Raw genomic sequence first — 22352 nt, forward strand, 5'->3', positions numbered from 1 at the left:
TTATCCAGGCAGTCATAAGCATAAGCCAGGCAGAGGTGGGCCCAGATCTCCCATGCCATGCCCATCCTCCCTGTCGTCACCCTTCTTTGTTCCATTCTCCCCGATGAGCGATGGCGGCGGCAACAAATGTCAACCGTCCCTTGTCCACAACTGTTAGGGTAGCCCCGCTAGTTCCGGAACGGAGAAACGGGATGTAGAAAATTGTGTTGTGTCCTGTCTCTTGTTGTGGTAGTGGTGTGGTGTGGTCCTCAGTCCGCCGAATGACTCACTCTGGAAGAGCGACCAACCCAGGAAGGAAGGAACCTTGGCCCCTGAATGCCGCCATCGTGATTCGTGACAAACCCAGCTGGTTGGACAAGAAAATTTAGGTAGGAAATCGGTTGACTTGGAAGGCATTGCATTGGGCTTGGAATTTTCCTGGGATCGGACCAGTTAGAAATGCAAAATGGGAACGCGAGAAAAACGCTGCAAAAAAAATGGGGACAAAGGGACACAGCAAGCAACCAGATCGACCCCCGTCGTTACCACACCAACGATCCCATCTCCAAATACATGGTTGTGGCAAGTTGCTCGGTTGCCTGACCGTCGCTCATTTGGGCGCCCAAACAGGGGGTTGATGATAAGCGCAGGCAGGACACGTCGGAGGCACGATTGCTTCGGTTTTGAGACAGAAAGGTAGCTGCTAGCTCCGATGATTTTGGCTAATAGCATGGTATTTGTGCGGCTGCTAGTCGCGAGTCGGAATGATTTCCTTGAAGAGGATCAAGTCTGTCCGTCTTGGTCCCTTTCAGGGCCCGAAGGTCTCGGTCTTGGTAGAAAACCTACGGCGTTCCTATAAACTCCCTTTGATGCAATAAGCCTCAGGCCTAAATGCAGAGAGAATTGTTCTGGCGGTTGCAAATCGTCAGTCTCGTTGCTAAACGAGAAAAGGCGTTAGCAGCTGTCCAGCTCTCCGCTGCCCAGTGTCCGTCCATTATGCTCCTAATAGTTCCCAACGCCCCCTCTCTGCGCCCTCGGACGCGAGATACTGTGTCCTGGTATGTAATAACGACTTAAAAACAGAAAAAGCACGACAAACAACATCGTACACAAAAAAACACCCACCACCGTTCGCCATCAAAAAATGACCATGATTCCCCGCCTTCGCCTGTCGCCGTTTACCCCAAATCCAGGATGTCGCATGCAAAAACCCCCAGAACACGCTTTTGCCCATTTTCCTTGAGCCATCTCCAAGCCCTCTGCTAGGGACTTGATCTCTTCCGAGAATTACCACTTCCTCTCCCTCTAGCGAGGGACTGACAAAGAAACAAAGAATGGTGTCACAGCGAAGGGTTTGGTTGATTGATATGATCGTTATGTGCAGTTGGCGTATGAAACGCAAAATAATAAACAAGGTGTTTGTCGAAACGTGTGGTGTAAAAGAATTACTGCAGAATTCCCTGCCACATCCCTGGACCTCCTGGTCCTCCGACTGCTGGGTGAAGCGAAGAGATCATGTACGGCTGAGCCGCCTCGGTTGAGCAGCAGACTCTCTTGTGACTTCCTCGAACCATCGACTCGGGCCAGGCACCGGCGTTGGTCGAGTCCATTGAAAGGTATCCACGCACACTCTCCTGCAGCTGGGCATTGTCCATTGAAAAGGTCCGGCTTCGCTTGGTTCCGATTCTGACCGGAGCTGACGAAGAATCGACCGCTTGACGCTGCAACTCTTGAAGGGCCATGGCCGCATCATTCACCTCACGCTGCCTGCACGCATATTGAGCATCCAGCGTGCCATCGTAAAAGTCCTTACCCGCCGGGCCGGTGTAAGACTCCGGCGACGCTGTCAGACAATGACCCTCCTCATAGACTTCGGGAACCGAAGCGATGGTGGGCTTCAGGCTCATCCTCTCACTGAACGACCTTCCATACCGGCATCGCGCCTGAGCATCCAATTTGGCTGACGGCGCGTTAACCGAAGAAAGAGACGAGATCGAAGAAGAGCGAGAAAGACGAGAAGAATCCGATACCATTGACTCTGGCGAGGAGGCGGTCGAGACCGAGTTGGCAAGAGATGACCTGCGGGGAAGGTGATTCATGGGAGACGAGGTGACAGCGGGGGGCCACCGATCCAAGGTCTGAGCAACAGACGTGGAGGAGGCTTGGGCCATGGCGAAACCCATTGATGAACTTCTTCCAAGAATGTGGGAAGCAGCACTCACAGCAGGAGTGCTGAATCCACGAGTTTGGGGAGTCATGCGTGGTGTAGGCAACAGGCCTAATGCAGGCGCAAAGCGGCCAGGAACGTATGCCGAAGGAGGACTTGGCTCCATAACGACTGGTGCCAAACGTGGGTTGAGAGCCGCATCCAGATCGCCCCAAGGATTGGCACTCTCAGGGGAGCTGCAGATGGCCTGAATAGATACCTCCCGAGTGGCCCGCAGCCAAGGAGCCAACTCTTCCAAATTGTCGAGCGAGGGCGTCAGGTTGAGAATAAGCCGTTGAAACTGTTCGCACTGCTGTTCGTAGACGCGCTGTGCTGAGGGGCTGGGAGGCGAAGGAGGCTGGGGGGTGAACTTGAGAACTGATTCAGACCACTTCTTGTAGGTTTCCTCTGTGATGTGCAGGTTCCAGTTCACAGCCAATATGAATGCCATCTCGTTTTGGTTGATCTCGGATGTTTTGAGTCCAGAGATTCTGCTCCAGGCACGGGCCGAGTAGTTGCGATCTTGCAGATACTTGGACGCCAAGATAAGAGCTGCGAGGAACATGCGGCGACCACATTGGAGGGCCTGGCATTCTCGGTTGCTGTCGGGCTGTTCCATGGTGAAATCATGGTTCGGAACGTGGGGTCTAATCAGGACAAGGTAGTACAAGGCAACTTGAAGGGTCGAGTAGCTGGTGCGGGACCGGCGCAAAGTTTCTTGAATGAAACTGCGCAGCGGGAGCACAGCACTGCCGCCCACCTCTTTGCAAGCTGGCGATGACGTAGGCCAGATGGCTTCGACCATGTGGGTCGAAGTGTCTAGAACAACATTGTTGAGCATATATCCGTTACATGGAGCAAGCGCATTCCTTACCGACGAGGTTGTCAACAAAATTGACCTTCCGGTCAGCCTGGCGCACGAGCGCAGGGGGACGCCCAGTCCGTGAGGTCGCAGAGTTAGAGGTTCGGCGGGGGTTCTGGCGCAATGGCGCGCATGATTCGGGCTGAGAATACTGTTCATGTTGCTGGCGGACCCAAGGATCGCAGCTCTTGATGACTGGCTCGCAGTAGCTTCCAAAGGAGCTTACTGAGCTCTGAGAAGATGTGGGCGCAATAGAAAAGCAGGATTCGCTGAATTCGGAGTCGGAAGAGGGTCCGTTGGAGGTATTGTCGTCCGAGTGCTGGGAGGATGCGTCGGACCAGATCGAGGTGGTAGAAGCGGACGCCAACGCGGCTAAGGGTTGGTTGTAAGTGGCATTGTGGAGAGAGGTAAGGGGGTTGATAAATGCGGGGGACAAGTATGTGTCGAGCTTCATCTTGGGTTATGGTGGGTGGAAGTGCTTCCAACAACCTCCAGTCGCCGTCACGCCGTGATTACCGATTAAACCAGTGTGCTGAACAGATCGTGAAATTAACGAGATGCAAGTCCTGCAGCAAATCTTGAAGATTGCTGCCAAACTTTGAATGTCGAAATGGACAGAAGACTCCTAGAACAGGGTGCTAAAGAGAGCCAACTTTTCACGAACGAGCAGACCGGTAGACGGGACGGAGACGGCGACTGGAGTAGAGTTATTTTTCGCAAGAGGCATCGTGTGTGTGTCCCTTCGCTTTGCTGGAGCAGAAGAGCGGTGGTTGAGGCTATATGGCAGCTAGTTGCGTACCATAAGGGGCGGGAGGCGAGGTGTTGTTGATGGTGGTTGGTGTAAGGGTGCAATCGTGTGGATGGCTAACAGCGGGTCGAGACTCGACGATCGGATTTGCAGTAGCTGAAGATGCAGGCGTGGTGGACTAGGTGGTCCTTGACAGTGGCAGGCTATGCAGGTACCGATCGGCTGTCTCTCTCCAACTGCGGTGTGGCTGCGAGGCCGACGGACTCTTTAAAGTGAGAGTATGGTGATGGCGACGGCCTGAGGAGAGCGGTAATGTGACTCCTATGAAGCGCGTGTCTTCTGGGGCGACCTAAGATAAGCTGCTGGCTACGGGTGGCCCCCTGGTCTGGATGACTCTTCCCGTTAAATTCAGAGTGGCGAAGGCCTAACCGACTGTTGCCGCTAGGTGAAAACAGGTGGCCCCAACTGGCAGTGTGCCCCCTGTGGTCTGTGTGGTGTGACCTGGCGCTCAGCAACGGAAGCCTGAAAACGGGTCTTTCAGAAGGGCTGTGGCGACTTGGTAGTCACCGGGCTGGTTAAGTTGCCTGTGCAGCTCAAAAGGGGGGGGGAAATGAGTGGTTAGGTAGCGTTCTTGCGAAGCTCCCTCTTTTTCTCGCCTTTGTTCGACAGGCGGCGGATTCCTTGTTCTTTTTTGACGGGATGGTGTGGTGTATACGGTATTGGAGAAACACAGAGCCAGCGGGTGAGTGTGTGACGGTTGCTGGCTGTTGTTGACGAGAGCGGCGCAGAGGCTGACTCCGCGGGCTGCTGGAGAAGAAAGATGATGAACTCGGTGGAGGAATGTCTGTTGGTCCTATTTTCCTTTGTCGCAGAGTGCAAGCGAATGCCGCGCGAACAAGAGAAAACGTTGCTAGACAAACAGGCAGGCAATCAGGAGAACGGAAAGATACCAGAGAGTAGAGATGTAACAAATTAAATTAAGAGTAGTGAGGAGAGATGGTCCGTCCAGATCTCACAAGCAGACTGCCAAAGAGTCGCTTCTTCCTAGATCTTGAAGTTGAGCATGATGGCTGCTCGATGGGGAAGAGAAGAGAAGGGAGCGTTTTGGCCTGGCTCCTGGGTGCCGAGTAGTTTTGAATGGGGACTCCCTGGGGTCACTGGGAGATGCCCACAAGTGCCAACGAATTGCCAAACCGCCAGCAAGCCCGTCGCATGCACAAGACAACCTCGCTCCCCACTTGTTATGCACGCTCCACCCCTTCACCAACTCCACCCTTCGAATGTTCCCACCTTTTCCATCGACAGCCTGCACGAGCCACTTTGTTCTTCACTCATTCATGGACAGAACTTCCTTTCACGACGCATTCGCACTTTGTCCCCCCTCCTTTCTGGCTGCAGCAAGACGGCAAGCACAATTTGCCAACATCGGTGGCTGTTCCTATGCCCCGTCATCCCCTCCTCTCCCCTTCCCTCGCCGCCATCTTCAGCACATTCAAACACGGAGGAATAATAAACTATGATATACCCTATCTTATCGCCTAGCGCCATAGCTCACTTCGATTCTCGTGCAGCCAGGCCAACCTAAGAGGTCATCATCGCGAGGACTCGAGTGTCCATCATCAGTTCCTAAGTCGCAACCCCTCGCCCCTCCTCCCTCTTCACACGGCCACCAACTCTCTGCGAGACACTCTTGCAGTTTCAACTCGCCCGTAGGAGGGATGAGATGGCATCGCCCATCTCCTGATTGGCTATGTTACTGCATGGCAGAAGGGGGCGGGAAATCTGGGTTGCAGGAGCGTGGCCAGTTCATCCATCCAAGTTGCTCACAAAGCAGATTACCCCTGTCTAGCGCCTGGACTGTTCTCAAAACAGCTAGCCCGCAACCAAAGGCGCAGGATGCATCATCACTCATCAGCACGGTGTTGATCCTGCCACACAGTCATCATTTCTTTCATTTCTCAACCCTCCGCCTTCATCAAGCTCTTGATCGAGGCAACAACCTCACATCAATGAAGCTTGTGGCATGAGAATAACATCGCGATGGTGACATCTTACAACGTGGATTGGAAATGCTCCGGGCTTTGGTTGATTCACCGCAGTGGAGGGAGTGACCGAGAGGCCTCATGAGTGATGAGTGAGGGAGTCTTGGCTGCGAAACATCGTCGACTCACTTTCACAGCTGAGTTCGGAGTGTTGCACAGCTGACAAGGGTTGGTCGGAACGGCAGTCTCGAACACCACCAGGTCTTTCGCGACCACCGAGAGGTGTGTCAGTGAATGCAACACCCCTCTTTCATGGCGATTCAAATGATGCCCAATATGGGTGAGAAGAGAGGCATCTGTTTTATGATTTGGATGTTCATAAATCATTCTCCAAGAGACTTAAACCTGGCATTGCGGTCAGTCATAATTTGGGCCCGCATTTCCTACCATCGACTCGGAAAACTGGATGGTCGGCGACCGGCAATAGACAGAGTCCGTTTCTCGTTGGCCCAGTGCACGCTACGGAGAAACCCTCCAAGGCAGTGACGCATGTTCATGGATCGCTCGCACTCACAGCCGCGTCCCTCCTCATCAGTTCAGTGTCCCTAAATTTATCTTTGACCAGGCATTTACACAGCCAAACTCCATATCCCGTTAGTAACCTACCCAGCAATCATCTAGGTCCATGATCACATCACAAGTCTAGCCTGTTCTCAAGATTGCTTGAACACTTGCAGCTTATCTGCTACAGTTGCGCAATCGTATCGGTGCTCTCCCGTCCCGTCACTACCGGCGCCCAGACCTTCTAGAATGAAGTCGCTCCACCATGCTACCACCAGGGCATCTCCGGGAGGTCTGGAGACCGTTTCATGCCTCCGGACAGGAATGAAATCTCCAGATATTCAGAAGCCTCGATACGACTTCCAAGTATGACTCTCTCGGGTCCTGATACAAATGTTTGTCGATCATGTGTTGAGTCCAAAAATGGCCATGTCCTGGGTTCCCCGCAAAAGGCTGTGCTCGGGAGTCTCAAGCCCCATCAATGCCCCCTCACACAGCCAGTCGGGGTACTATGTACATGGTCAACCACTTTCTACGACCGAGAAACAAGAATATCGCCTTGTCTGGACGAACGAATGCCACCGCTACCTTGGAGAGTTATGGGCTTCATGATGGCTTCGTTCATCGTGGGTCGCGCAAGTCGGCCGTGTCCACTTGCACAGTGGCCACTGGCTGTTGAAGGTGTTGGCTCCCTTTGCCAACCTCAAGATCTGTCTCTCATTCGTCGCCATATATCGCCATATAACCCTCCTCCACTTATAGCTGTACCAAGTGATGCAGTGCTGTCCTGCACACATCACCAAACCCCCACCGAGACACTCGATGGCCAGACGACCCAGCTCCTTCGTCGACGCCTATCTACCTTCCATCCGGCGCTGTGTTGGCACAGTTCGCATGGATGGCTGGCCTGGACGCGTGACACAACCCTCAAAGTTTTTCTTTCTATCAGGCCTGACCGCAAGATTTGGCCTTGTCGCACCTCAACCGTTGCCCAATCACAGTGGGAACTAACTTTCACCCCGCCCCTCAAGGCTGTCACCATGACACCAAAAGGGAGTCGTGAAAGTGGCTCGCCATGAGACGCCCGTTCTTGATGCAGAGCAACCCAACGTCCAAGCACTCCACTCCCAGTGCCTTCTCGCAAGGCAGAAGGACCAGGGGGAATCATCACAAGTGTTGCTTTTTCGCACTTCACGCCGTTCTCGGCCATTTGCTTGTTGCGTACGCTGATCACGCCTTCGGCAGGTTTTATCTTTGCTTCAGTTAATGACCGGTTCTCAAGAGGTCGAGACGAGCTGGAAACCTCTGGTTTAGCCCCGCCCAGACTTTCCTCCACCATGACTCAACTCCAAAGATCACAACTCCCTTACCAAAAATCAACACATGACCCGCGATATCGGATCTTTTGTCTCGGTCCCTGCCAACACTAGAGGGCTGATGCGATAATACACTATGGAATCACCGGCACCAGCCGTTCATGTGTATGGAGATCCAACATCTCGGTCGCCGATAGGATGAATTGCTCTCGGCGATATCGTGGAAATCGCGTTGTCGTCAGCTGTTAAGCATCTCACGGGATCAAACCCGCTGCAGAATTCCCATGCTGCTGCTGTTCCCGTCTCCGTGCGGCGGATTCTTACCGCGCGGCCCAGCGGCTGAGTGTCTTGTGTGATACCCGGTTGGGGGCGCTTGTGAGGCGGTCACAGTTAGCAGATCAGTCTCGTAGGTTGCTGATCTCGAATCATTCCACATTTGCACATATTGCCATGCCTACTTTTACGAGAGCCTTCCCCTGTAGGTTGCCTGGACAATAACCACCCGGTAACAGTCTAGAGATATTGTCGCGGGCGGCGCCGGGCTGAGTTTACCTGCTTCGGGTGCCTCGAATAACCGCCAAGGCTCAGATCCGACTTGCTCATCATTGTGATGCTCCACACCAACCGGGCTCTCTGGAAACACCATGATGGCCAAAGAAGCCTTTCCAAGGCGAAAGACGGGAGACATCTAAGCTGAAGCTGAAAGGGGAGGCTCCACAACAATTATTGACTCGGCTGGCCTCGTCCGGGCGACAAGAGTCACCACCTGCAAGACTGATCATCCCCTCGACCAAGACCTTCTATTAAGCTCTTTACCCACAGTACTTGGCTTGTCTTTGACAAGCCACTAACAATGCTCGGATTTCCCGAGGCCGGAGAGCAGCACCGTGAATGGGAGGGAGCTAAATGATGGTGGTGAGTGGTTATTCAAAAGGTTTGAGTCAGCCACCGACCACGGAGACCGTGAGATGATGATATGGAATATTGCTCTTGGCTTTCCACAGGGTCCTCTTCCTCCTGCTCCTCCTGCTCCTCCTCGGCTTCGTCATAAATTTGAGGCTGAGTCTTTGTCAAACAAGTTATGGGGAAAAAACCTTCCCAGTCTGGTGGTGTTGTTGCTGTGTGGTTTGCTTGGGAAAATTGATGCCCCATATTTTTCTCGGTGGTTCGGAACCTGTCATCGTTCATTCGCTCTCTCTCGGCCGAAGGATGACGATCGCGGGGACGGGGATGGGTGAGGGACCCGGTGAACTACCGACCAGCTTTCACATCCACCATCAATTTTCAAAAAATAAAAAATTAAAAAAAGGCTTGCATTGCGGACTCCCCGGTCGCGCTTTGTCTTGCCGAGGGAAATAGTACAATTCAAAAGGACACTGCCGCCTATTTTGGATGGAGGTTGGAGGAAAGAGAGCATGAGATGCGGTTCATCAAACAGGCACAGGCAACAAAAGTGTGGGGCCAAGGCAGCAGTGGGATTTGGGGCTTGGTTCCACTTTTGACCTCGTTCGTACTGCAGAGCAACACCAGTTATTCTTGACCAGAAACTCCGTCGGGAAGATCGGGACAGGTTCAACTATGAGATCTCGGATGTGAGGCTGTTGTCTTGGTTGTATGGGTAGCCAACGTGACAACTGGCCTCGACGAGGACCATGATGAACTACACACATGAGAAATAGGGCTGGAAACCGGAACCAACGGGGAGGCGAATCACAGATAGGGGATTAGATATTACGAACTTGAGCCATCGGAGATTTGAATCGAAGGGGAAGGTAGGTGATCCTTTAGCAGCAGTTGTGGTACAAGCTAAGTGAGGCAACGCAAAAGGGCAGGTGAGCCACACACCACTACGGGCTTGGTCATCCAACCATCTCTCACGAAAAATCAGCAGTGGGTTTTGCCCACATTTGCCCTTGAGCGTAGGATACGAAGAATGTGGCGGTTGAGAGCCTGTCATTCTCGCTCAATCTTCTAACCTTGATCCCTACCTACTTGGTTTCTGAGGGGATGGGTATCTCATGTGATTTCAAGCTTTGAAACTCTCGCGAGGGGCGCCGAGGGGGGCGCTGAGTAGGAGGATGGGAGGGGAAGGAAGGTAAGCCGAAACTTACCGGAGCTGCTGTTGGTGGAATTCTGGCCCGATCGATCGGAAAGCTCTTATTTTCTGGGTTTGGAAAGCGCGAGGGTTTGAACGCGGCGCAGTTGGCTTACGACAATAGTGAGTGAAATTTCGAAGGTGAGGTGAGGGGGGTTAAGGTGAGGTGGGGGAATGGGGCTTGCCGTGATTTGCCTCCGTCACTAGGGTGAAGTCACTTGTTCACTTCATTCATCACAGCTAGCTTATATTGCCACATCGGAACCTTGCTTGTGATGTGGGATCTTGCCATTCGCGGCGTTGTGCACGTATCTGACCATGAAGGACACGATAGTCACACAGAGGACACATTGACCTGGGATCAAGCTCGCATCTGATCGAGCCTTGCTGACAATGATAGCGGGAAGTTGTGAGGATTTCACTTTACACATGAGCAAGAGCCTCATTCGGTGCGGGCTATTTACTTCGTCACAGTCATACAGGTGGCCAGTCACTCGCTCGTGCATAGTTTTTCGTTCACTCAGTCATACAATCTGCCTTCATTCTGTGGCCCTCATGTGTAGGCCTTTTGGATCTGGCTTCACTTTCATTTCCCCCATATCTCAACTGCCAGGCATGATAATTACGCTTGAGATATGAAATGACAAGCAGGCAGACAGGCAACAAGGTGAGTCAAGGTGAAGCAAGCTCACCACGAGGCCTCACACAAAACCAGTCACATAGCTCATGACGTTTTCAACAGCCCGCCTCAACCCGAGTACGATCACCCTCACACAGACTGCCTCACCTGCCTTGCCTATCTTCCCGCCCTGTGTCCTCCACAACAAACATGCCGGTCGTTCACAACCCCAGCCCTGTGATAATCAACAGGTTACATACCTCTGGCCCCCTACATTGCCCTAGATCGTAGAAACAGCTCGGCAAACATTCTTTGCCTATTGGCTCCCGGTGGAATGACAGCACTCGACCAAGAAGTGATACCCATACCACCTCACACAAACTACCCAGTGATATGGTATGGTATCATGGTGCCACAAACAAACAAACAAACACTCTTTCCATTCGGTAAGAGTGTTATGTATGAGGGGGTCGTAGACAGATCGGCCGCCTTGCCGCTGCTGAGCCGTGGTAGAAACATGGGGGAGGCCATGTTTGTGACCCATACACACTTTACAAGCCGGCAAAGGTAGGGTAAGAGAGGCTAACCATGGGGGCCAAGGCTCGTCATTTAGATGGAAATGAGTGTGCTTTGTTGACCGTCAGTCTGAAGGCCATGTATGATGATGTGGTCATCATAAGGCTTTGCCAACAAGACACATAGGCACGTAAGAGGGGTAGGTTACTGCACTCAGATGGGAACAAGCCCGTGTTTGGATAAGTATCTAATAATGGAACTCAGAGCTTGTGAGGATGATTCGGTGGAGCTCTGCTAGGATGGAAACAAATCATGATGATTCTGCCAGGTACCTTAGATAGCTATGAATCATACCTGCCTCACTCACCCACATCCTCACTTTGTAAGGGGTAGCTACCGGCAGGTGATCCCACAACTAGAATAAACATGTTATCAACCAAAGTACCTTGTGGCTGCTTAAAGTCATCGTGGATATGTTTACTCACTCATGCTTGATCTCCATGTTCTGCTTCCTTGCCCAAGTCATGAACGAGCAGCTATCATCATCAACCCAATGACCAAGAGTTTGATACTCAGGGTAAGTTCGGTCCATCGTAATAAACTTGCATGACATCCACACTTCAATGGAAGTACACCAGACCCCAAAAGAAGTACACCGTTCTTGCTCGCCGTGATCAGCCAAATAATGATCTCGTGCATATGCCCCCCTCACAAGGAACCAAAAGGGGTAGACCGACTCTCATTCTATCCGGCCAGCCAAAAGTGGAAAGAAGCCTAATGCAATGTTACAGATCATCGCCCCCCCAGACTTGAAACTGCAATAGTGACATTGTTTCGGGACAGTCTTCTCAACACGACATAATCCACAAAGTATACACCTAGTTACTCGACAATATTCCCCCTTGACCACAACACCTACCTTACCAGCCCAGAGTCATACCCCCCTATTAGTCTCCGCCAGTTCACCAGCAACATGTAGATACATCAAGGAGAGGTATCCCGCAAGTCATAACCCGCGAGCCCATACCTAGGTGTTCGAACTAGCTCCCCACGATCAGATACCTACCTACCAAGGTAAGATGGAGACAAACACAAGCCCCCGGATGAGTCAAGCCTGTGTGGTCACAAACATTCGCCATCATCACAGTTACTCATGCTTGTATGACGCATACGGTGTAATAAAAAAACACCTACCTATCGCGATTGAAGTCGTGATCATTATTCACAAGACTTATCACTCCCAGCTGACTGCTGTTGGGTTGTTGGGCACCGACGGCGAGACTCGCTCCTTAATCACGAAAGCTTCAGGCAAAAAGTAGAGTCAAAACAACAATACAAGACGGGCGGGGGGGGACTTGACTTACGATTGCCGATGAATCATCCCGACAAGGAGTTACAATTGGGCAGCTCAAGGCCAACAAACACCAACCATCATACCACATGGAGAAAATCTAGGATGGTGTCAGAACTCTAGTCGCCAACAATATAACAATCATTGCCAGATAGGAGAACAAGAACATATCCATTGAGCAAGGTAACTAACTACCGAGGATGTATACGAACCTCCCAACCCAAACCAGTTCGGCCACCCCAAGACGAAACGCATCCCACCATCCCTTTACTTGAGACAAAGCGATACAATGCAGTATTACTCAGCATGAGCACCAGCAAGGGAGAAGCTGTTTCTGAAAGCATGGCGATAATCGATTGTCTGGTACTAATCATACAAAACTAAACCACCTATTGGGCCCTTGCTGCATATATTCTGCCACTTTTGATGCTTTTCCCTTTGCAACCATATCCGCCGTTTCAGAAAAAAAAGAGAGAAAAAAGCAATCGCCAAACTAATTAAAAGTGAGGAGTGGTATGCCAGGGCCAAGCTCAACAAACACCAACAACTCGTCTAAGAGGCCATGTAGGTGGAGGCATCAATACCCTCCTTGGGGAACTCACTAGTAAACAGTTAGCAGACAATTCCGGAAGTTGACTAGGAAGGTATTACGTACGGAAGAGCGACCTCGAAGCGTTTCTCAATGGCTTGGAGGACCTCCTTGTCCTGCTCGGTGGTCACGAAGGAGATGGCGAGACCCTTGGTACCGAAACGTCCAGCACGGCCGACACGGTGGAGGTAGGAATCGGCATCAGCGGGCATGTCGTAGTTGATAGCGAGGTTGATCCGCTCGATATCGATACCACGGCCGAAAACGTCGGTGGCCACGCAGATACGCTTGTTGAACTCCTTGAACTCTTTGTATCTCTTGATACGCTCCTCTTGGCTGACACCGGAGTGGACGGCAATCGAAGGGAAGTTGCACTCGCGGAGGAGCTTATCCAGCTCGGTAGCGCGCAGGGTGCTTTTGACGAAGATGATGACCTGGTTGAACTGGAGGTCGTCCAGGAGCTCGTTCAGCTTACGGTTCTTCTCCCTCTCTTCAAGGGCAAGATAGTACTGCTGCAAGCCGTGGAGCGTCAACTTGGTATCCTCATCGACGTAGTGCTCGGTGGGGTTCTGCATGAACTTCCGGCAAATGGGCTTGATCTCGTCGGACAAAGTGGCCGAAAACATCATCACCTGCTTCTGCTGCGGAGTAGCACGGAAGATCTCCTGCACGTCACGGCGCATGTCTGATAGATTATTAGCGGTTTGGCCCAAGAAAAACCACAAATGATAATAGCCTTACCAATCTGATCAAGCATCTTGTCGCACTCATCGAGGACGAACATTCTGACGCTGCCAAGACGGAGGTGCTTGTCGCGGACAAGGGCGTTCAAGCGGCCAGGTGTGCCGACAATGATGTGGGGATGGGTATCCTTGTTCTTGAGTATCTCGGCATCCTTCTGGATAGGAGTACCACCGTAGAAGACGCCGGTCTTGATGTCGGGCATGTACTTGCTGAAGCGGTTGTACTCGTTGCGAATCTGGAAGGCCAGCTCACGGGTGTGGCACATAACCAACACGGAGCACTCGCCGGCAACAGGCTCGACCTGCTGGAGGGTCGTGAGGACGAAGACGGCAGTCTTACCGAGACCGGACTTGGCCTGGCAGATGATGTCACCACCAAGCATAGCCTGGGGAATGGTGGTCTGTTGAACTGTAGTCGGGCATCGGATTAGAACTGGATACGCAAATTTGGACAGAACGATGTGTGGGAAGGTTCATCAGAAGCCCGTCCATCGTCGCAGCAAAGACATGTCGACCACTCCTCCTCCTACACCACCAATCTTCTCCTTCCAAACCAAGGTGTGCCCCGAGACCAGCTGAGCGAGATGCGGAAAACGCGACCACCTGTCACGGCAACGACGTTCCCACGCATCCGCGAAAACCACGACCAAAGGCCAATGGATGATGGAGACGGGGGAACAAGGTCCCTTTGTGAAACCTCCCGAAGGAGTTCGAGGTACGGAGCTCGAGTGAGCAATGAAGCAACCTTGTCGCTTTCCAAGCGCTGACTCAACCCAAGCGCGATAGCCGAGGCCATCTATGAGAGGTTTCTCTTGCGCAAGAGCTCATTGGATTTTCCAGAAGCATGGTTTGCCGCTCGGGGTCGCCCCCGAGCGGTCTGACGGTCGCATGGTGAAGAGTCACCAGGTGCTTGCGCAAAGCGCATCGACGGCGCGCCAACCAATAACTCCATCCGATGATAGTCTTGTTTCAAAAATTGCTTTGCGTAGCTTTGCCTTTGCTTGCGAGATGGACGGACCCGTGATGATAGGAAGGAATAACGGGATGCTGGGGATGAGATTTGGTCACTAACCCTCCGAGGGATGTTCGAAACCGCAATCGGCAATCGCACGGAGAAGTTCAGGCTTCAACAGAAAGTCGCGGAAACCAGTCGAGTGAATACCGACATAGGAACCCTTCTTGTCGACATTTTGGGCAGCAGCGGCATCCGCCTTCTTGCCGTTGGAAGCGGGAGCGGTGGTCTCCTGGTTGAGCTCGTCGTCGGAGTAGTCGATGAGATCCTCCTCAGCAGACATGTTGGCTAGTTATTTGGCGAAAACTGGAAACGGTCGCAAGGCTTGTCGTGAAAACAAAAGAGGCGATGGCGCCAAAAGTCGTCAGGAAGAGTCGCGTCTGGTGAAGAAAATAAATCACCGAGTGGAAAGTCGCAAGGCGAGAAGAAAAAGGCGCGCGTTGGTGATGAATACCAAGACTGTCAGATGGCGAGGGGTTGGCGCGTTGATGAGAAGAGGATGTCAGAAAAGGAAGGGAGGGAGCAGAAAGGCGAAAATAAGGTTGGAGGTCAAGCAGCACGCACAGCCTCAAAGCCTGACCGCAATCAGCTCTAACCACGAGTGGCTTAGCCAGAGCCGGAAAGGTGCCGCTTGGCCCGTGCACTGGGCGCTGGTGGGGCCAACGAAACCGTCAGAGCACAGGCCACCCTGTGACAGTCCCAATTCACTTTGATGTCGTTTTTGATTCACTTGGCCTTCTTGGCTGGGCAAGCTTTTTCTGTGTCAGTTGACATTCACAAACGATCGTGATAGAAAGAAAAGACAACTCAACCTTCATTCCAATTTCCCTTCATTATGGCAAAGGCAAAAAATGGTGGCGGCGGGGTGCAAAACAAGGCCATCTATTCTCGACTATCATTTCTTCAGCAAGCAGCCGTTTTCCTCTCGACAGCAACTCTGGACGGTGATGGTTCCAATATCTCAGAGCTCAACAGGGATCAAAACCCACCACTTCAAGGTGCTGGAAGACGTCTAGCCACTGACTTGCGCGCTGTGTCCCTGAAGAGCCGGATTCGATTGAACCCAGCAGTAAAGCAGAGCATCTGCAAGTTCTGTGACTCGGTTCTCATTGACGGGGAGTCTTGCACTTCGGGAATCGAGAACAAGAGTAAGGGAGGTAGGAAGCCATGGGCCGATATTTTGGTTCGCAAGTGCCATACTTGCGGCAAGGAGAGAAGGTATCCAGTGTGCACCAAGAGGACAAAGAGAAAGACAGAGAGGCCGGTTGCGACCCCCGATGAACCAGACATGATGGACCAAACTGGATGAAGAATTCCGAACTTGAATGTCAGTTTATAATTTCCTCGGGGATGCATTGGCTTGCTTCTTGCAGATGAGGGACATATCCAAGGCCTAGGTGCTATGTCAGACAGCAAAACCGATGAGGAGATGTCGTCTCGAATCCCCAGGTGCCCTCGATATCCTTCAACATGGTCCTCAGAAACACCAGCATGGTACTACCCAGGTGATCAGACCAGAAGCTCTCAGCGTTCAAGGACACCAACTTTCCAGTGCCACCGTCAACAAACTGCAAGGCATCGGATATCAGTCGTTCCACCACCAAGCACCTGCTATCATTCGTCTCTATCTACACAGCAGTAACCATGCTGCCCACCAAACAGTCGAGCCACGCGTCTTCTGTCGCCATACGACAGAAGCTCATCCCAGCAAACCACCCGCATTGTCTCAGAACCTGCACCTACCCGCCGGTCCTTCAGTTTGGTCCGCCGCCGCCGCCGCCTCCTCCCTGCTGCTGGTTCTGTTGCACCGACTCCTCCCCGAGGACTTTACTCGCGGCCATGAATCTGTGATCCGACAACGACGAGCGGGTGTTTGTCAGTTTCAACCGTATGTAAAGTACACCAAAGCCAAGTAGGGTTACTCACAACCCCGCATGCCAACTTCCCAGTCCGCGCATGGACTCGGCCTGTACGCTGGTCATACGGAGGAGGTTCTCAGTGTCGGCGAGGTTGTTGGAAAGCTGGGCTAGTTGTTGTTGGAGTTGGGCCTGGGTAGTGTTAGTATCAGCATCAAATATCACAATATCAAGGACAGAGAATGTAAACAAACCAGTTGCCTAGCTTTAACAGCCCCCCCAGATGAAGCCATAGACTGGCGTGTTTGTGTGGGGGCGCTGCCGTAGCCTCGTGATGCCATGGTGTGTGCTGTTGTGGACTGATATGCAGGTGGTCTGATGGCTAGGTAGGCAAAGGACGAGAGGAAATAAAGAAGTCCAAAGTGGGCCCACCGCTGTAGTAGCGGGTTACGTTGTGATATTTCAATGTGGGATTTTGTATGGATGGGAATCCCAAGCACGCGTGTTGTTCAGTGATGCGGATGGAACAAAAAGCCCTTAACACGAGAGCGGGGCCGCAGGGCGTTGTCAAACGCGTTTTTGGCGGGGTAGCTTTGGGGGGTTATAGCAGCAACAGCACTGCCTGGGCGATTCAATGCCTTGGACTTACGGAGATAGATAGATGACTTGAGACAGGCTTCAGTCTGGAGGCTCGCATTTCAACTGATAGCATACTCAAGATATGCCTCTTGTTTTCGATCTGGCAGAACCCTATCATCCATGACTTCATCCCACCTGAGAATTCAGACGAGACACCACACAATGGAATCCCGAGGAGATCATAGCAACTTCCATGCAGTACTCTTCAACACAGCATAACAACATCAACAAAAACAACGCCCTCTTTGCTCCCGTATCTGCTCTCCCGCCTCATGCCCGTCTCCCGATGCGGACAACGTCAAGCTAATTCTTAATTTCCGTGGCTTGTTGCTGTTCTATGGCAGCAGCAGTTGATCGCCTCAATGATCAGATCATACGCTCAGATCGCTTCGTCGTCAACCAGCCAACCTTGGTGGGATAATGAACCCTTTCAACAGACGTAACCGAGCTGGCTCTTCACCTACTTGTTGAATAATTTCCGAGTTTCCTGAGTGTTTGGAAGCCTCTCACCACAGGATCAACAGCACCAAACACATATCAACTCAAAATAGCTAGAATCCATGACCAGTATGTGTTTCAATCTTCAACCATTGTAATGCTTTGTATTTACCATCCAACTTCTTCGGCAAGCCCTTCCTTCCTCCTTTTACTTCAGTGTGTCCACACACTTCCCTCCTCCCCCCCCGGCCCCTTCTCTGGGTAGGTAGGTATTACATCCCTCCTTGAATCAAAGACCCCAAAAGACAAACTGCCGCCCTCTGATAGCCCACAACAAAACAATGCTCGTAGCTGCAGAATGAATTTACCACCAATAAACATTGCATTATCGTCCTCCCTTTCCCCCTAAAACACACACACCGTTGAAACACAGTCAGAAAAAAAAAAGCAACGTCGACCAAAAGGAAAAAAGTTGTCATATGTACTTTGTCTCTTTCTCTCACTCAAAACTCTCTCTCTTCTTCTCTCTTACACAATTTCAACCCAACCTCCCGCACTCTTCACCATTTCCCCTCCACCTCCCCTCCTCGTTTTTGTATCCACCCCTCTTCACTCTCTTCCTTCCCATCAAAAAATGCGATACTAGAAACACACAAAAGAAAAAGAAGAAAAAAACACAAAGAAAAACTAACATTAATTTGATTTTTGTACGCGCGTTCGCCATGTGTGATTGAGAATCTGAGTGTTGTGTGTCAAAAGAAAAAGTCAAAGAATAGTCCAAAAATATTTCCCACTTCTTGCCCTTCCCACAACACGACACACACACACACAACACGGGTTCTCCCGCCACTCCCAACTCTCTAGACCATAGAAAAAACATGTGTGTATAAAACCTGTGCAATGTTCGTATCATTTCCTAACCCGTGAGAACGAATTCCATCTCGAAGCTTTGCTCCCCTCCCCGTTCCTTTCGCTCGCTTAATATGTTGTTGTTGCAATGTTGTGACTTTGTGTGTCGTGTGTAGATGTTCAACTTCTTCCTCCCGCTCTAGACCAAAACTGTCTTCTTCCCTTCGATCGTCTTGCCTCAGCTCGGCTCATGGGTTCGTGGGAGGTGACGCAAAGGTGAGGAGCTTATGTGCCCCATTGGATGGGTGCTCCCTCATATCCAACACCAGCCTCTTAACGCACTCCAATCGGAGGACGGGGGCCTAGGCTGCTCTGACTGCTGGCAGCTGATGGCTCTGAATCAAGGTGGGTGGAATCACCACTGCCCGCGCTAGCACTCGCACTACCGGTCAGACTTCGCACAGTTTTAGTCTTTGGCGGTTGGAGGGCGCTCACCCCAGCGTGCTGTTCCACCTGTTGTGGCGCAACCATGTTTCCGTGACCGGGTGGGTATCGGGGCATGGGTTGTCGCACACCATCCGGAGGTGATGGCCTTCCGTTGATTGGCGGTCCAGCATAGCCGTTTGGTGGTGATGGTCGTCCCTTGTTGGTCCCGCCACGCACCGATGGGGTGTAGGGGTTTCCTGGAGACTGGCTGGCACGCCGTACGCTGCCATTCATGCCCATAGGTGGGGGCCCTCCCTGATTGTACTGCAATTCATCGAGACGAGCAGCCGTCAGAGAATTGGCCCTCGAACCTGCGTGCATTGCCCCTCGATCCACGTTACCGTAGCGGTTAGACGTAAAGCCCAGCAGAGGATCGTCTAAGATGTTTTCGTGCAAGTTCGAAATGGCGGGTGTCATGACTTGACTTGAACGGTTGCGTCCAAAGCTAGGCCGGAACCTGCTGCGGGTTGACGGTATTGAGTCTGCCTCTGGGTTTTGGCGGAACTGGGCGGCATTGCTAGGCGCTTTCCTATTCTTCTTTGACGTGACGCTCATCATGTCGAAGTTATCAGGATCGATCATGGGGGCCATCGGCGTGGGGTCGAAGTAGTCTTCTCCGTCCTCGTCGTCGTCATCGTACATGCCACCCGGAGGGGGCCTTTGTGGTGGCGGCCCTCTTCGTGGGCCGGGGCCGGGTCCGGGTCCAGGTCCAGGTCCGATACCAGCGGCAGCGCGCCTAAGTCTCATCTCCTGCTCCCTTAACGCAAGTTCTCGTTGCCGAAGCTGAAGCTCTCTTTCTCTGATGGCAAGGTCTTGTGGTGAAGTACCAGAATAGCCATTTTCGCTCCCCTCGGGAATATCATCATAGACCACCAAGTGGCTGAACTCTTCCAGATCCGTTCCTTCCATCGAACCTCGCCTCGAGGGCACACGTGAGTTTGGCCCCATTCCATTTGGCGGCATTCCATTAGGCGCACGTCCGTAACCGTTTGGTGGACCTCCGTTCATCGGCGGTGGTGGCCGGCGCATTCCAGGTCCGGGAGGGCCCATTTGCGAAGAAATTCTTGGACGTGGCCGGCCAGGAGGCATACCGTTCCCGTTGGGCATACCGTTCGGCATCGGTCGGGGTGGACCTTGAGACATCCGGGGCAGTGGGGAAGGCGTAGCAGACGGTGAGCCTGGCTGCGCTGGCGCCATTGTGGCGTCACCTTTCGGCCGGTTGCGATTGACCAAGTTGAGATTGTGGAGGATGGCGTAAAGCGTTTCAATCCGCGGAACTGCGACTCCAGTTTCTTGCGATAGCCTCATGGGTGATCCAAGATACGTCTCGATTTCCATGGGACGTCGTGCAATGTAGTCTTGCCACATGATGTTTTCGGCCCCATTTCTGGCAAATTCGTCGATCGTGCTCTGCTTGAATTCAGGAGGGAACTTACAGCCCTGCGCGTCCGCGAGCGCCAACATCTCGTCGATAATGTCGGACACCAGCTTGGCCACCCCAACCTTGTCGAGTAACGCGGCATAGTTGGGCGTTTCGAACAAGACTGTCAGTGGGTGAAATGCAATCGGGCTACATCACAGTTAGTCACCAACTGATATGCCTCCAGCTCATCAGCGTCCCCAAGACTTACCCAATAACTCGTTCGTATTGCTGCTGTCGAATATTAGGCGACACCTTGCAATCGACCTGGCCGGTGCTCAAAGTCATGGCCAGAGCCTGTGCCATATCCTCTTGGATCGTGGGCGGAATGTTGGGGTTCTTGTTGGCAGGACCAACCCATAGTTCGGCCGACCCCTTGTGCTCGAATTCGCTTCCGCCAAGTTGGGCCAAATCAGCGCCGCAAACGAGTGAGAGCACTACGTTTGTCGGGAACCGTTCCTCTATAGCCGATTCGAGTCCGAGTGCGTGGGTTGTGTTCACGAGGATGCAGGTATGTTGAGGCGTCACAACTGAATCGATCACCGAAGCGAGGTCGTAGACATCGGGGAGAGCTTTAATACAGAGGATGACGTAGTCGAAAGCTCCCTCCCTGCGTGTAGCAGCCTCCTCTGGCGTCCGGACGACTGTATATCAATTCCACGTTTTAGCAAATGAAAAACACACTGGTCGGTCGCTGGTGGGGAGCGCTCATCAATGGGGTGGAGCGTAGAAAAAAGAAGTTGCATACCATGACGGGGCTTAAACCGCTCGTTCCCAAAAACGAGAGATCTGGGCGCAGGACCGTTAGCATACACATCATCGCACGCATGCGTCAAGCAAAGAGGTTGGCAGGGCGGCTGCGTGGGTGAGAGGTAGGTGCTTACTTGAACGAGATGCCGTATTGCGACACATGCTCGTAGCCCGTTTTCCACACGAGGGTGACGTCGCAGGCATTAGTCGCTTGGAGCCTCCATGATAAGAAGGCAGAAACCGGATTCCCACCGACTGTGACAACATTCATCAGCTCATAGTCCGACATGTCTGGCTGCTCTGGCTAGAACACATGTGCAGCAATCCGTTGGGCAGTCTGTTCTTTTTGTTTTTCTGGGAAGAGGGTCGGGGGTCGGGGAAAGAAAACGAGTGTGGTGGTGGTGGTGGACAACGGGAAGGGTGTCAGGGGGAAGAAAGTTGGACGAGGGGAGCGCCAGAGAAGCGATGCCCACTCTTTTTGGGCTCCCGTCCCGGGAATTGAGGTGACACTAGGCTGAAGACGGGGATGGGGTGCACAGGAGGGGAATGGAGACAGAGGGACAAGAAACAGGACAAGACGGCGCAGCTCCAATTGCAACTGGCGCCGGTGGATGGGCTACTGACCTGATAGGATCTTGAGTCGGGGTGTCATGGGTGCCATGGTGGAGGCCCGATTCGGGATAGTGGGTAGGTCAAGTTTCGAAGCTGCGAGACCAGCAGCTGTGTCTGGCGGGCAGTGATCGACCAGCAGAACGGGACAAGAGAGCCAGCAGTGTTCTGCGAGCTGTGGTGGTGGTGGTGTGTGTGTACAGGTGTCCCACCAAGCGCGACCAAGTTCCCCTTTGTGGCTGGCTTGTTCTGCGGCTTCCAATCAACAATTTTTGTTTTCTTTTTGGTCTCTCCCGCTGTCGACTTCGAGATCTCGTTTCCGCGGTGGATCTTTGGTTTCTTTTTCCTATCTCTGCCTTCTCCAATCTCCCCCACACAAGGCGGTCTCACCCACGAGAGACCCTCTCGGCGCAGACTGTCGCGAAGACACCGGTCGTTCCCGAGATTTCGTCCAACGGGGCTTGCAGATCGGGGACTTGATGATAGAGCGATTGAAAGATATCACACAGACCCTTCGGGTGCTGGCTCAGCAAGCGAACGAGCTCCCCTCGGGCGCAGTAGTTTAGCGGCAGTGACAATTCGACGATCGTACGTGCGCGCTTCGCAGTGGCGCCGGGGGATCTAACTCTTTGGCTAGCTTCAGGCAAATGCAGACGTAGTGCAAAATGTCAAGCGGCGGGCTGGTCTGTACGCCAGCAAACGAGCGTGAGGCCTTGACGCCCAGAA

The 22352-nt window shown here is 52.5% G+C and overlaps 8 protein-coding genes across 8 annotated transcripts; 1 reads left to right on the forward strand and 7 right to left on the reverse strand.

Moving 5' to 3' along the window:
* Positions 1–762: 762 nt before the first annotated feature.
* On the reverse strand, positions 763–1213 carry QC761_0019490 (uncharacterized protein; the record flags this gene model as incomplete). The annotated part of the gene is made up of 2 exons (XM_062872056.1): positions 763–866; positions 1105–1213. 2 exons carry the CDS (start codon positions 1211–1213, stop codon positions 763–765), a joined length of 213 nt encoding a protein of 70 aa, XP_062738232.1.
* A 211-nt stretch (positions 1214–1424) lies between these two features.
* PCL5 (PHO85 cyclin-5) lies at positions 1425–5173 on the reverse strand (the record flags this gene model as incomplete). Its single annotated transcript, XM_062875012.1, has 2 exons — positions 3060–5173; positions 1425–3004 (listed from the first exon to the last, which is right to left on the reverse strand). The coding sequence occupies exons 1-2, from the start codon at positions 3499–3501 to the stop codon at positions 1425–1427; spliced, it is 2022 nt and encodes a 673-aa protein (XP_062738233.1). The 5' UTR covers positions 3502–5173.
* A 1961-nt stretch (positions 5174–7134) lies between these two features.
* QC761_117323 (uncharacterized protein) lies at positions 7135–7677 on the reverse strand (the record flags this gene model as incomplete). The annotated part of the gene is made up of 1 exon (XM_062875013.1): positions 7135–7677. One exon carries the CDS (start codon positions 7675–7677, stop codon positions 7135–7137), a length of 543 nt encoding a protein of 180 aa, XP_062738234.1.
* Positions 7678–12535: 4858 nt separating this feature from the next.
* On the reverse strand, positions 12536–13950 carry SUB2_1 (Suppressor of the cold-sensitive snRNP biogenesis mutant brr1-1; the record flags this gene model as incomplete). The annotated part of the gene is made up of 3 exons (XM_062872057.1): positions 12536–12836; positions 12891–13509; positions 13566–13950. The coding sequence occupies 3 exons, from the start codon at positions 13948–13950 to the stop codon at positions 12788–12790; spliced, it is 1053 nt and encodes a 350-aa protein (XP_062738235.1). The 3' UTR covers positions 12536–12787.
* Positions 13951–14634: 684 nt separating this feature from the next.
* SUB2_2 (Suppressor of the cold-sensitive snRNP biogenesis mutant brr1-1) lies at positions 14635–14862 on the reverse strand (the record flags this gene model as incomplete). Its single annotated transcript, XM_062872058.1, has 1 exon — positions 14635–14862. The coding sequence occupies one exon, from the start codon at positions 14860–14862 to the stop codon at positions 14635–14637; it is 228 nt and encodes a 75-aa protein (XP_062738236.1).
* A 552-nt stretch (positions 14863–15414) lies between these two features.
* On the forward strand, positions 15415–15888 carry QC761_117340 (uncharacterized protein; the record flags this gene model as incomplete). Its single annotated transcript, XM_062875014.1, has 1 exon — positions 15415–15888. The coding sequence occupies one exon, from the start codon at positions 15415–15417 to the stop codon at positions 15886–15888; it is 474 nt and encodes a 157-aa protein (XP_062738237.1).
* A 445-nt stretch (positions 15889–16333) lies between these two features.
* On the reverse strand, positions 16334–16961 carry QC761_117343 (uncharacterized protein; the record flags this gene model as incomplete). The annotated part of the gene is made up of 3 exons (XM_062875015.1): positions 16690–16961; positions 16506–16627; positions 16334–16424 (listed from the first exon to the last, which is right to left on the reverse strand). Exons 1-3 carry the CDS (start codon positions 16774–16776, stop codon positions 16334–16336), a joined length of 300 nt encoding a protein of 99 aa, XP_062738238.1. The 5' UTR covers positions 16777–16961.
* A 686-nt stretch (positions 16962–17647) lies between these two features.
* On the reverse strand, positions 17648–21913 carry QC761_117350 (uncharacterized protein). Its single transcript, XM_062875016.1, has 5 exons — positions 21642–21913; positions 21152–21272; positions 21016–21056; positions 20479–20911; positions 17648–20417 (listed from the first exon to the last, which is right to left on the reverse strand). Exons 1-5 carry the CDS (start codon positions 21676–21678, stop codon positions 18695–18697), a joined length of 2355 nt encoding a protein of 784 aa, XP_062738239.1. The 5' UTR covers positions 21679–21913; the 3' UTR covers positions 17648–18694.
* Positions 21914–22352: the final 439 nt, after the last annotated feature.

The sequence above is a fragment of the Podospora bellae-mahoneyi genome (genome assembly GCF_035222275.1).
Source record: "Podospora bellae-mahoneyi strain CBS 112042 chromosome 1 map unlocalized CBS112042p_1, whole genome shotgun sequence".
Taxonomy (NCBI): Eukaryota; Fungi; Ascomycota; class Sordariomycetes; order Sordariales; family Podosporaceae; genus Podospora; species Podospora bellae-mahoneyi.

Excerpts from the sequence above, each read along its gene's own strand:
- QC761_117350 (XM_062875016.1), bottom strand. The coding sequence starts at position 21,678 with ATGGCACCCATGACACCCCGACTCAAGATCCTATCAG. Across the intron at positions 21,273-21,641 it reads CCGACTCAAGATCCTATCAG|TCGGTGGGAATCCGGTTTCT; the intron begins GTCAGTAGCCCA and ends ATGTTGTCACAG. Across the intron at positions 20,418-20,478 it reads CAATACGAACGAGTTATTGG|CCCGATTGCATTTCACCCAC; the intron begins GTAAGTCTTGGG and ends ACTGTGATGTAG.